This window comes from Parus major, chromosome Z (genome assembly GCF_001522545.3).
Source record: "Parus major isolate Abel chromosome Z, Parus_major1.1, whole genome shotgun sequence".
NCBI lineage: Eukaryota > Metazoa > Chordata > Aves > Passeriformes > Paridae > Parus > Parus major.
In genome coordinates, this window is record NC_031799.1 from 51,864,720 (window position 1) to 51,875,970 (window position 11,251).

Genomic DNA, 11,251 nt, shown 5'->3' on the forward strand with positions numbered 1-11,251 from the left:
CTGCCATTTGTTTTTCTGAACTACATTTAAATTGTTTTCAATTGTCTGCCATTTTGTTTTTACCTGATTACATTTATATTTAATTATTGTTTTTAATTGTCTGCCATTTTGTTTCTACTCGATTATATTCATAGATTGTGTTTATATATTTAATTATTAATTTTAATTGCCTGCCATTTTGTTTCTACTCTGATACGTTGATTATACTTCATAGGTATTTTGAATCGTGGGTTTACGAGTGTGCTATCTCATTTTTGTTTGAATATATCTATATAAATACATATTGATTTAGTTCAATTACATCACCTAGAGGATATAAAAAGGCAACATGGGGCAATGTGTGGGGAAGAGTAGCAATAAGAAAAATAGAGAAGAAAGGGCACCAAGAGAAATACCTCCAAATAACCCACTAGGGAAAATGTTGAGTAAGTGGGGAAAGGAGGAAATGCTAAAGGAGTTAGATAAGGTAAAAATGATAAGATACTGCACGGAAATATGGCCAGAAGAAAGCATTTCTGAGGGCCCGGTGTTTTGGTCCTGGTATGGGCCAGGAGAGAGAGAAGGTTCCTAGAGTGTAAGTGGTTTTTTTTTTGTTAAAGTTTGAAAGGTCAGTTGCCCGTCATTAGAAATTTTCAGTTTGAGTAGGGGCACCTTTATAAAGTTTAGTTTAAGGGCCAGTTTTAAGTTGGTTAGAGGTTGTGTTGCCTGTCAGTTCCAGTTTCGTTCGGGTAGAGGCACCGTAAGTTGGTTTTTTTAGTGACGACCCGGAGATAAGAGGAGAAAAAGGTACAAAGGTCAGAATTAACATGTTATTACTGCAATGGGAGAGGACATATTAGGAAGTTTTGTAAGAAAAGGCAGCAGGATGAGTACATAGCAAATGAACAAGACATTTCAGAGAAAATATTAAAAGGTGATGATTAGGGGTGTCAAGGGTTCTATGCTCTGAGGGATGACATGAAACATCAAAAAGAACCCTTGGTAAAATTGGAAGTAGGTCATCAGAGCGAGGAGTATGAATTTTTAGTGGATACAGGAGCAGATAGGTCCAGTGTCTCCAAGGTTCCAAAAGGATGTAGTTTGAGTGAGAGAACTTGTAAAGTAAATGCTGAAAATAATCCTTTTGAGGTTTTTACTATAGAAGAGGTAAAAGTTAAAGGGGGTTTCCGGGAAGGGTGTGTGGATCTGCTATACATTCCAGACATAAGGTGCAATCTATTGGGCAGAGACCTACAAGTGCAGCTACAAAAGGGGTAGTACCAACGGAAGGACAAAGGGTAGCTAAGATGTTAATGTTAAGAGAAGAAGATGAAAATGAAATAGATCAAAGAGTATGGGCAGAAAAGGGACAACATGGGTTGTTGGACATTCTTCCGATAGAGGTAAAAGTGAAGCCTGGGATATCACCTATCCGAATACGACAATATCCCATATCAGTAGAAGGGAGACAAGGGCTGAATGGCATCATTAGTGAGTTGATTGATGGAGGAATACTAGGACCATGTATGTCCCCCCACAACACTCCCATCTTGCCAGTTAAAAAGCCAGATGGTACTTACTGGCTGGTGCAAGACCTGAGAGAGGTCAATAGACAGACCATTACTTGATACCCCGTGGTAGCCAATCCTTACAACCTATAGAATAAGATACCATCAGACCATAAATGGTTCAGTGTAATTGATTTGGAGGATGCCTTTTGGTCCTGCCCGTTGGAAAAAAAAAGTAGAAAATGGTTTGCCTTTGAGTGGACTGATGCTGAAATAGGTAGAAAACAGCAATTACAATGGACTCGGTTACCACAAGGCTTCACGGAATCCCCAAATTTATTTGGACAGGCTCTGGAAAAACTAATGAGTGAATTCAAACCTATAGGAGGTGTTAAAATTTTACAATATGTTGATGATTTACTGGTTTCGGGGGAATTGGAAGATGAAGTACGAAAAACTACAATCAGTTTATTAAATTATTTAGGAGAGAAAGGACTAAGGGTATCCAGGAAAAAGTTACAATTTGTAGAATCTGAAGTAAAATATTTGATTTTGTATCCTTTTTGTATCCTTGCCCATTTAATTGGGCAAGGATACAAAAAGTTGGATCCAATTCGGGTACAAGGAATATTGTCATTGTCAGCACCAAAAACTAAAATGGATGTAAGAAAATTATTAGGATTAATTGGATACTGTAAATTCTGGATAGAAGAACATACAAAATTGGTGAAGTTTTTATATGAAAAATTGGCAGAAGAGGAACCTATTACTTGGGGAGAAGAAGATGAAAGAAGGTTAAAGGAGTTAAAAGAAAAATTGGGTAGTGCCCCGGTTTTAAGTTTACCTGATTTAAACTGACTTTGAGTCGGTTTAACTATTTGAGTTATTTGTTAATGTTAAGGAAGGCATAGCATATGGTGTTCTAGTTCAAGAATGGTGTGGAGTTAGGAAGCCCATGGCATATGTATCAAAATTATTAAACCCTATGGTCAGAGGATGGCCAAATTGTCTTCAGGCTTTGGCAGCAACGGCAGTCCTCATAGAGGAAGGTTACAAACTAACTTTTGGAAGCAAAATCAATGTATACACACCACATGATTTAAAATCTGTTTTGAGCAGAAGAGCCAATAATTGGGTATCAGATAGTAGGCTCTTAAAATGTGAATTGATGTTAAATAACAGTGAGAACTTGGAACTGGCAGTGACAAAAATTCAAAATCCATCCCAATTCCTGTATGGGGAACCAATAGAAGGAGGATTGGAACACTGGTGTTTAAAAATCATTGATCTACAAACGAAGGTAAGGGAAGATGTACAGGCATGTCCATTGATTGAAGGGGAGGTTTTGTTTGTGGATGGATCTTCTAGGATAATGAACAGAAAAAAGAGTAAGTGGTTATGCAGCTATTAATGGGAAAAATATGACCATCGTACAGAAAGGAAGATTACCTCATGGTTGGTCAGCACAATGCTGTGAAATTTACGCATTGTTAAAGGGCTTGGAATGGCTAAACCAAAAGAGAGGAACCATTTATACGGATTCCAAATATGCCTATGGGGTGGTACATACCACAAAGTTCGGGAAGAATAGAGAGGGTAAATCAGACACTGAAGATTGCTCTCATGAAGTTGGCTGAGGAAACCAAGATGAATTGGATTAAATGCCTTCCATTAGCCCTCTTGAGGCTACGGACACAACCGAGAGCAGACTTGGGGGTGTCACCATATGAAATGATGTTTGAGTTGCCCTTTTTGACTACTTTAGATGGCATTGGAACTTATGAAGAGGGGGAGCAAAGTCTGAAGAAGTATATACAGACAATAGCTAATACCTTATAGGAGTTAAGAAAAAGGGAATACCTTCCCCAGACCACCCCAATAAAGACTTCAAAATTCATAGAGTCAACCCAGGAGATTGGGTCCCCATCAAAGTTTGGAAAGAACAACCATTGACACCGAAGTGAGAAGGTCCCTTCCAGGTTCTGTTGGTTACAGAGACTGCTGTACATACACGGGAGAAAGGATGGACACATGCCACCAGAATAAAAGGACCAGTTCCAGCTCCAGAAGGATTGGCTCCAACTCCCAATGAATGGACTACAAAGAAGATAACAGACACCAAGCTGATTTTCAGAAAGAAGTCTTAAAACTGAGTTCAACTGTATAACTTATTGGAAATGATTAATATTTATTTATTTATCTATTACTACCTATTTATCATAACTTATTCACTAATTTGTTTATGACTAAAAATGGATATTTATTTATTTATTTTAAAACACAGACTGAGAGATGTAATGATACTATGAGCTAATTATATGTAGAAAGGACTTAAGTAAGACGAGCTATATCATGAGACAAGATGTTGAGTTGAAATGTTAAGAGTGTAAATAAGTTATAATACTTGTAAATAAGTTCTAATATTTATATTTCTTCTTACAGATCAACAGATCCTAAGAAACAAATAGAACATTCCCTCACATCTCTAGAGATTGGGCCCTAAAAAGAGAATTAACAAGTTGATACAAAAAGGGAATTTAAACTCCTGCAGCAAAGAAGCAAGGAAGTGACCGGAAAGGAGAATAGAAAAGGGGAGGCAAGACCGAGCAAAGACAGTTTTGCCATGAATATGGGTGGGAGAGTTATCTGCATCGGACTCCTATGGATATTCCTCCTGTTGATTCTCCAAGAAGGAGAAGGAATTCTTTGCGACAAATGCTATTACCCCATACACGCGGGAGAATCTCAGACAGCCATCCTCGGGATCCATACAAACCCGAGTCCCCGATGTATCAACTTTTGAAAATTAACCACTTGTGATGAGGATGGTAAGATTTATTTGCTGTCCAAAAATGTAGGTGGTTTTAAGCAAAAATTGTTGGGGGAACGTCCTATGAAAGAAAAATGTTCGGAAAGAAAGCCAAAAGAAAGGGATAATGAAGAGGGCAAAAACTACAGGCCAGACTGGGTTAAGGAAAAAGAAATAAAAGGGATAATCAAACAGGGTCCTGGAATACTGACATTGGGAGGGAAGAATCTCTTCCTGGACTTAGCTGAGAGGATAAGTTGGGAATTCAATATCGCTAACTGCTGGATTTGTGGAGACACCCAAATGGCGGAGATTTGGCCGTGGGAGGGGATACCTCTAATCCCGCAAAACTTGCTAAGGACATTAGAACAAGGGAAGGCAGCTCCAGATAGGAGGTCCTTGGAGGAAGTATGGAGCTTATGGTCTGATGTCATCGGAGAGGAATGCATTTGGAGGAAAGGACCTAGGTTTAAGTTTTATGTAAGTGAGTTGCCATGCAAAAGATATTTAGTAACCAATGACACCATAAATGGTGGATACCTCGGGCTCCTCATTTGTACTGGTCCAAGGAGAAAGAACGGAGATGCTCCTATGTGGAAAGGGAAAATTTATATGTGTGTGAAACTACAGATCCAAATCCAAACCCACTACGGGGGGACAAAAGATTAGCCAAATTTTGGCACCTTGTTGGAGCGAACACTATAGAACCCCCAGGCTTCTGGAGGGCCCCAATTAATTTCTTTTGGATTTGTGGGAGGTCAGCTTATGTCTTGCTGCCTAAAGACTGGGCGGGAAGTTGCACACTTGGAATTATTAAACCTTCCTTTTTCCTTCTTCCCCGACTAGAGGGACGGCATTTGGGGGTTCCATTATATGACGAACTGAAAAGAAAAAGAAGAGAGGTGTTAATTGGGGGAGCCCAAAAATGGGGAGATGACGAGTGGCCACCAGAACGAATTATAGCAACCTATGGCCCAGCTACCTGGGCGCAAGACGGATCATGGGGATACAGAACCCCAATATACATGCTAAACAGACTGATACAGTTACAAGCAGTGGTAGAGATTATCTCCAATCAGTCCAGTCTAGCCGTTGATTTACTGTCTGCACAAGCCCAACAAATGAGGACCATGATCTGTCGAAATCGGTTAGCACTGTATTACCTACTGGCAGAAGAGGGAGACATGTCTGAGAAGTTCAACTCCTCCAAGTGTTGCGTCGAGATAGATGACCATAGTGAGGTAATCAAGAACATAACTACTAATATCCGAAAACTAGCACATGTCCCAGTTCAAAAGTGGTCCTCATTAGTCAAGACCAGTTGGTGGGATAATTTATTTAATGGAGAGTGGTGGAAAAAGCTGTTGATCGTTGCAGGCTGTGTGACCCTTCCATGTCCACCATTCCTGCTTTGATATTTTATTGGAAGTTATGTTACATTCCTACCTCCATGGTATCCCATTGGTCCTCGAGAGTGTAACCACCTCCCCTCACTCCTCCTCCCGAGATCCCCCATTGGACCCTGGTTGTACCCTACCCCGGGGATTGGGCTGTATGTAACCTTGTGCACAGGTGCGTTTGGGGGCTCTCCTTGTTGGGTTATCAACTGAAGGAATTCAGGCTAGCCTGGGTTCCAATCCTGTTGGTATTTTTTGGAGTTATCAAATAAAGGGTTTGGCTACTTGCCTTTTTAACATCCATCAGGAGTCCAGACCCTGTTTTTGACAACTTTCTTTCAATTCTTTCTTCTTTACTTCTTTCCAAAGAGAAAGGGGACCAGAAGAATGAGAATGAGAAGGGACTTCTGGAGGCAATTGCTCTTCCTGTGATCTCTTATTTTGTTTCTTCGAAGTGCACAATGATAGAGAAGTAGAAATTAACTTAGTTTGGAAAATCAAAGCTAAAAATGAGGAAAATGTATTTTACATTTTTTAAAAGCTAAAATGCAATGCAAATGTAGATGAAAGTTAAATTAAAAGACTTTTTTTCTGGAATATCTGGTAGAGAAATTTAAAGCCATTTCAAAAAAGGAACTTTTGTTGCAATACATTTTCTTGAGAAATGTGTTTGATTTTCAGTGTGCCAGAAGGAAAGGGACAAGTTTTCCCTACCAGAACTGCCAGAAAAAGATGAGTGACAAGACTGTTATTTTGCTTATGTCCATCCACTGAGTTAGAAAAGACTGGAGGAAAAGGACAAACCAGTTTACCTTCCTTGTTTCACGGCTTTTTCTGCAAGCTGTGCTGTGGGGAGTCAGGCCACTTACACAGTCAACATCTGTCTGGGGGCAGCCTTGGAGCTGGAATGCCACTGCCTATTGCCTCGTATTAAATCTAAACATCTCCTACCCCTACTCTGTCTTGCACAACCCCTGTGCTCTTCAGACTTTTAAATTGCAGCCAAACTTGTTTCCTCTTTTACACCGTCTTAATCTCCATTACCGGCTTCTGACAGTAAGAATATCTGTAGAAAAAAAATGCAGCAGAGCAGGTTAGAATTTTCTATATTGGTGCTTAAACTCTGCTTATTATGTTGCAGTCATTTCTCTTTCCCAGGCCAATTCCATGCATTATCTATCACTGAATCATTAAAAAACTTCCCTTATTTTGAATTCTCTTTCACAGCTTTCAGAACTCCTAAGAGCTATTGTTAAGCTGCTGCAGTCACTCATTAACCTCTTGATGATCCACTTCCCTTCTGCATAAGTAGATTTACTTCCCCAAGTCATTTCACTGACATATCTTTCAAATCTCTCTTCTTTAAGCTCTTCTCTGATCTGTAGCCCATTTTCTGACATCCTACCACAACTGGCTGTAAGAACTGCACATAAGATTTCAATGGGGAATGGCCAGTATGTGTATCAAGGATATACAGTCTCTCCCCTCTTGATTCTTCAGGGTACTGTCCAAACTAGTCAAAATCAGACAAGCCCCTCAATATTGCAACTACTACAAGACCTCAATATTGCCCACACTTAACTGTGTATTGACCACATCTTAAACTGTATCACACTGCTAATAAAGTTTCTGCAGTATGAGTAACTCATGTTCCTTAAATGCACATGTGTAGTTTAAGAACTTCTGTAACAGTGTGAGCCACAGAAAGTCTCATATCTAGTCAGAGGTGACTATCTCATCTTCTCTGGACAGTCTCTTCTTTAGGACAAATTTCTGTTAACTGCTTAGCAGTAGAAGAAAAAAGATCCTTTTATATATTCCTCTTCCTTCTAGTTTTTGTAATTTTGTCATACAGTTCCCTGTTATATTTTATTTCTGAAAGTTTAGAGTACTTAGCCCCCACCTGCAGAGTTAGTTCAAGTGTTTGAAAGTGTGTGGTCAGAGCTGTTCATTAGCTGAGGTTAGACACACAGATAGATTAAACAGATTTTTTGTTTATACTGGAAATGCCTTTGATGCTGATCTGTTCACCTCTGCAACACTGTCATACATTTTCATTTAGCAGAGTCTGCATCATGCCTGGTAAGTCTGGCTAAGGTAGATGACATTTGGGTCTCAGACACTTCAACTAACAGAAAATCTCCCAGAAAAAACATATTTGTCTTTTCAATTTACTTCTGTACAACATACTCCATATAACTCAACTCCAACATGATGGCCATCACTTCTATTTCAGCTACACCCTGTGTTTAAGAACCTGCTCAGTGTCACCACTTCATCACCTCCTGTGCAAATGTGCAAACACATAATCCTCCTGATTATATTTTTAGCTAAGCTCTACTTTCACAATTAGTTATGATCCCTTGTGCCTTGAGAATTAAACCTTCTCATCTTGTTTTCATAGTTTCAAGCCACCTTCTCAGGAAAGTAACTATAAACATAGATGTTTATATATTCCATTAAAGAAATGTGTTTTGACGGATGTTTCTCAAGGCCAGTGTGGTTCGGAAGGTGGTACCCTGATTATCCAATCCCTGGTCGTTGTTCAGAATCTATAAATATTGAAATGACAGAATAAATTGCTCATCTCATCCAGAGGCAGGTAAAGCCATAGGACATTTTGGATCCTAGCAGATCATCAGGAGGAAATGTTGATTATTTCTGCTACCAAATGCTGGAATCCAGTCTCTCTCTCTTCTCAAATACCCAGAAGAATCAAATAGTAATGAAACGGGATATCAAAGGCCTGCAAGAGAGGGGTGATTCTGCCTCAAAGGCCCTTTCCTCCAAGCTCCTTTGGAAGACAAAGGCTTATTCTGTCAGATTTGGTCTCCTAGGTGTGCTGAGGCTTCCACAACACATGGTGCTGGGAGAGCTGGAGTCAATGGGGGAAAGAAAAACTGTGCTACATGGATTTGTTGTTGATCTGTGCATCGCATGTCTTCCCACATAGCATCATACACTGCACAAGGCCTCTTTTACGCCCTATTTATTTCATTTTACACCCCACTCAATATACTCCGTGATTTTGCTTCCTAGGTGACTCCAGAACTCTCCACTTGTTCTCCAATGCACCCTACAGGATGGCCATTTTAGAGTCCTTCTTTTTCTCTTCCCAACAGGTTCAGAGCAAGACTGTGGCACAGTGTGTAGAGTACTACTACACCTGGAAAAAAGAACATAAACTTGCCAAAAGTCTTGCTCAGGTGAGTGGGAAGAAAACCAAGGCAAGCCCGGAGGGTGGAGAAACTGGGAGAAGGGGACAAAACCTGCTGGCAAGCCTGTGAGGCACTGCTCTGCCAGGATCACATTGTGCCATCCACTGGAAAGGCGCAGCAGATGCTGCCCAGGCCTTCATCATCAAACATCAAAACATCAAAACATCAGTAATCCCGGCTGCGCACGTGGAGATTCTGCAGATGTTCAGGTACCTTTTGTAGCATCCCAGTGTACTCCCCAAAAAGGAGCTGCCTGTGCTGTGGCTCTGCTAAAACTTTCCTTACTGACAAACCAGAATTTGCTTCACACACACACAGAGAGAGAGAGAGAGACAGACAGACAGAGAGAGATTAGTTTGGGCAGTAGAAACTGGGTAACCGTGTGTCTTTAGGAATTTGGCTGAATTTAAAAGTCATTCCCTAGACAGGGAGGAAAACTAGGGGTAAATAGATGCTGGGCAAAGAGGTACAGTTAAGAAAAGGAGAACTATAGGTACCCACGTATGGATCCCACCCCTTCAGGCAGTAGAAAGGAGGCGTTTTTTCCTCCAAGTGCTGTGTTTGCATCCTGCTGCAGCCTGCCCCCAAATCCAGCTGTTTTCCCAGCTCTTTAGGCTTGGGAGGAATTTGCTTAGGCCAGTAGATTTTGGCACTGGATGCTCTGATGTCCAGCTTTCTGAGAGGAAGGAAAAATTGATAAGGATTCTTTGATTTCCAGACTGTGAGCGAACCAAAGAGGAGCCAAAGCCCTCCCAGAAAGGAGGACGGGAAGACAGGGAAGAGAAGCCGCAAGAGGGCCCGCAACGCGGAGTGTCCCTGCTGCCAAGCGCCCCAGACACCCCATTCGGCGGGAGGTCCCTTTCCCTGCGGCCAGTGCAAACGGTGTGCAAGTTCTGCCTCTTTCTGCTCAGAGCCTGTGCCTTTGGACTAAAACAGGCTGACCGTGTTCAAAGGCACCACAGGGGAAGCTGAGGGCACTTGCAGGATCGCCTCTCACCGCCGTGCAAAGCCTTACAAGGCACTTTCAAGCCAAAGAGCTTAGTTAAACCCCAGCATTCCCAGGGCAATCTTGCTGTGCCCCACCAAGACACAATTCGTACACAAGTAGGAATAGGTAGACCAAAGCTTGCTTTGATGGTGCTGATCAAATCCAAAATAAGATGAAGCGAGAGGAGGGAGACATCTGAAGGAACTGCAACAAGAAAGATCAGATTTATGCTTCTGAGCAATTTACAAAGGTGCTACAGCCAGAAAAGACAGGGAAATTCACGGAGAAATGGAAATCTTGGAGCTTGCTTTAATGGTGTGTATTGAATTAACAATGGATGGTTTGTTTCCTGTCTTCCAGAGTGTTTGAAACCGTGCAGGAAAGGAACACACATAGGAGAGGACTTCACCCACGGAAGGAAGAAGGGCCTCTCCCCAAGAAGAAAAGACCAAATTAACCCTGCCGCTTGTCCGGGCCTAACAAGAATTATCTGTCACATGGATCTAGATAGAAATAAGACTGGTTTTTAAGTTCTTTATTAGGATGGTTTATTCTTCTATTTAGTCGACTAGGTAGACATTTCTCAATTTGTTACTTCAGATTCATTAACTTTCTTAAAGGTTTATTAGGATTATTAGATTATTATTATGATTAGATTATTTGACTATTAGATTAGTAGGTTATTAGATTATTATAGTTAGATTATTAGATTCGATTTTTAGCAACATTTCTCAATTTGTTAGTTGAGATTCATTCGCATTCTTAAAGATTTATTAGGATTATTAGATTATTACGATGATTAGATTATTTGATTATTAGATTATTAGGTTATTAGGTTATTATGTTGTTATTCTTAGATTATTAGATTCGATTATTAGCTTATTAGATGATTATTATAGTTCGATTCTTATCAGTCAATGGAAGAGGTTTGGTGGTGTTTGTTAAGCTCCATCTTTTGTTATCTTGTTTTCATTAAGACAAAAGCTGTCTTTCTCATGAAAGCAAAGTTGGTTCCATTTTGTCTTTTTGTCTGTCTGAAGTCATTCAAGCAATGTCTGTTACATTTGTCTGGTGTTGCAAACACGGTATTGGCCCTGAGAAGGATCTGGGCACCTGCATCCTCCCACAGGCCCAGCCCCTTCCACAGCTGGCAGGACTTCCAAAGGTGTGTCCCCATTGTGCCAGTGAAATCATGGTGGGCTTTCATCCTTGCATTCCTAAAAACCTCAGCTTGGAGTGAAAAGGGAGGCTTGGTTTAATTCAATGAATTGGATCTATGTGAGTGGGCTTGTCTCATTATACTTGGAGGGATAAAAGCCGGGGGTTTTAGTACTTCTGGTCGCCAAGCAACA

General features: G+C 40.7%; 1 protein-coding gene across 3 annotated transcripts in view; it reads left to right on the plus strand.

Annotated features, from left to right (window-relative positions):
• Positions 1-10,698, plus strand: part of LOC107215997 (zinc finger protein 541-like) — a 12,838-nt gene extending 2,140 nt beyond the window's left edge. The window contains exons 2-6 of one of the 3 annotated variants that reach the window (XM_015652421.2): positions 3,930-4,315; positions 5,143-5,537; positions 8,816-8,899; positions 9,630-9,793; positions 10,260-10,698. In XM_015652421.2, the coding sequence (XP_015507907.1) occupies positions 5,322-5,537; positions 8,816-8,899; positions 9,630-9,793; positions 10,260-10,356 (561 nt within the window). In that variant the 5' untranslated portion in view covers positions 3,930-4,315; positions 5,143-5,321 and the 3' untranslated portion in view covers positions 10,357-10,698. Of the gene's footprint in view, positions 1-3,929; positions 5,538-8,815; positions 9,121-9,629; positions 9,794-10,259 lie in introns of all 3 variants that reach the window. The other 2 variants (XR_001525340.2, XM_015652422.2) reach the window with 2 other exon arrangements.
• The last annotated feature ends 553 nt before the right edge of the window (positions 10,699-11,251 follow it).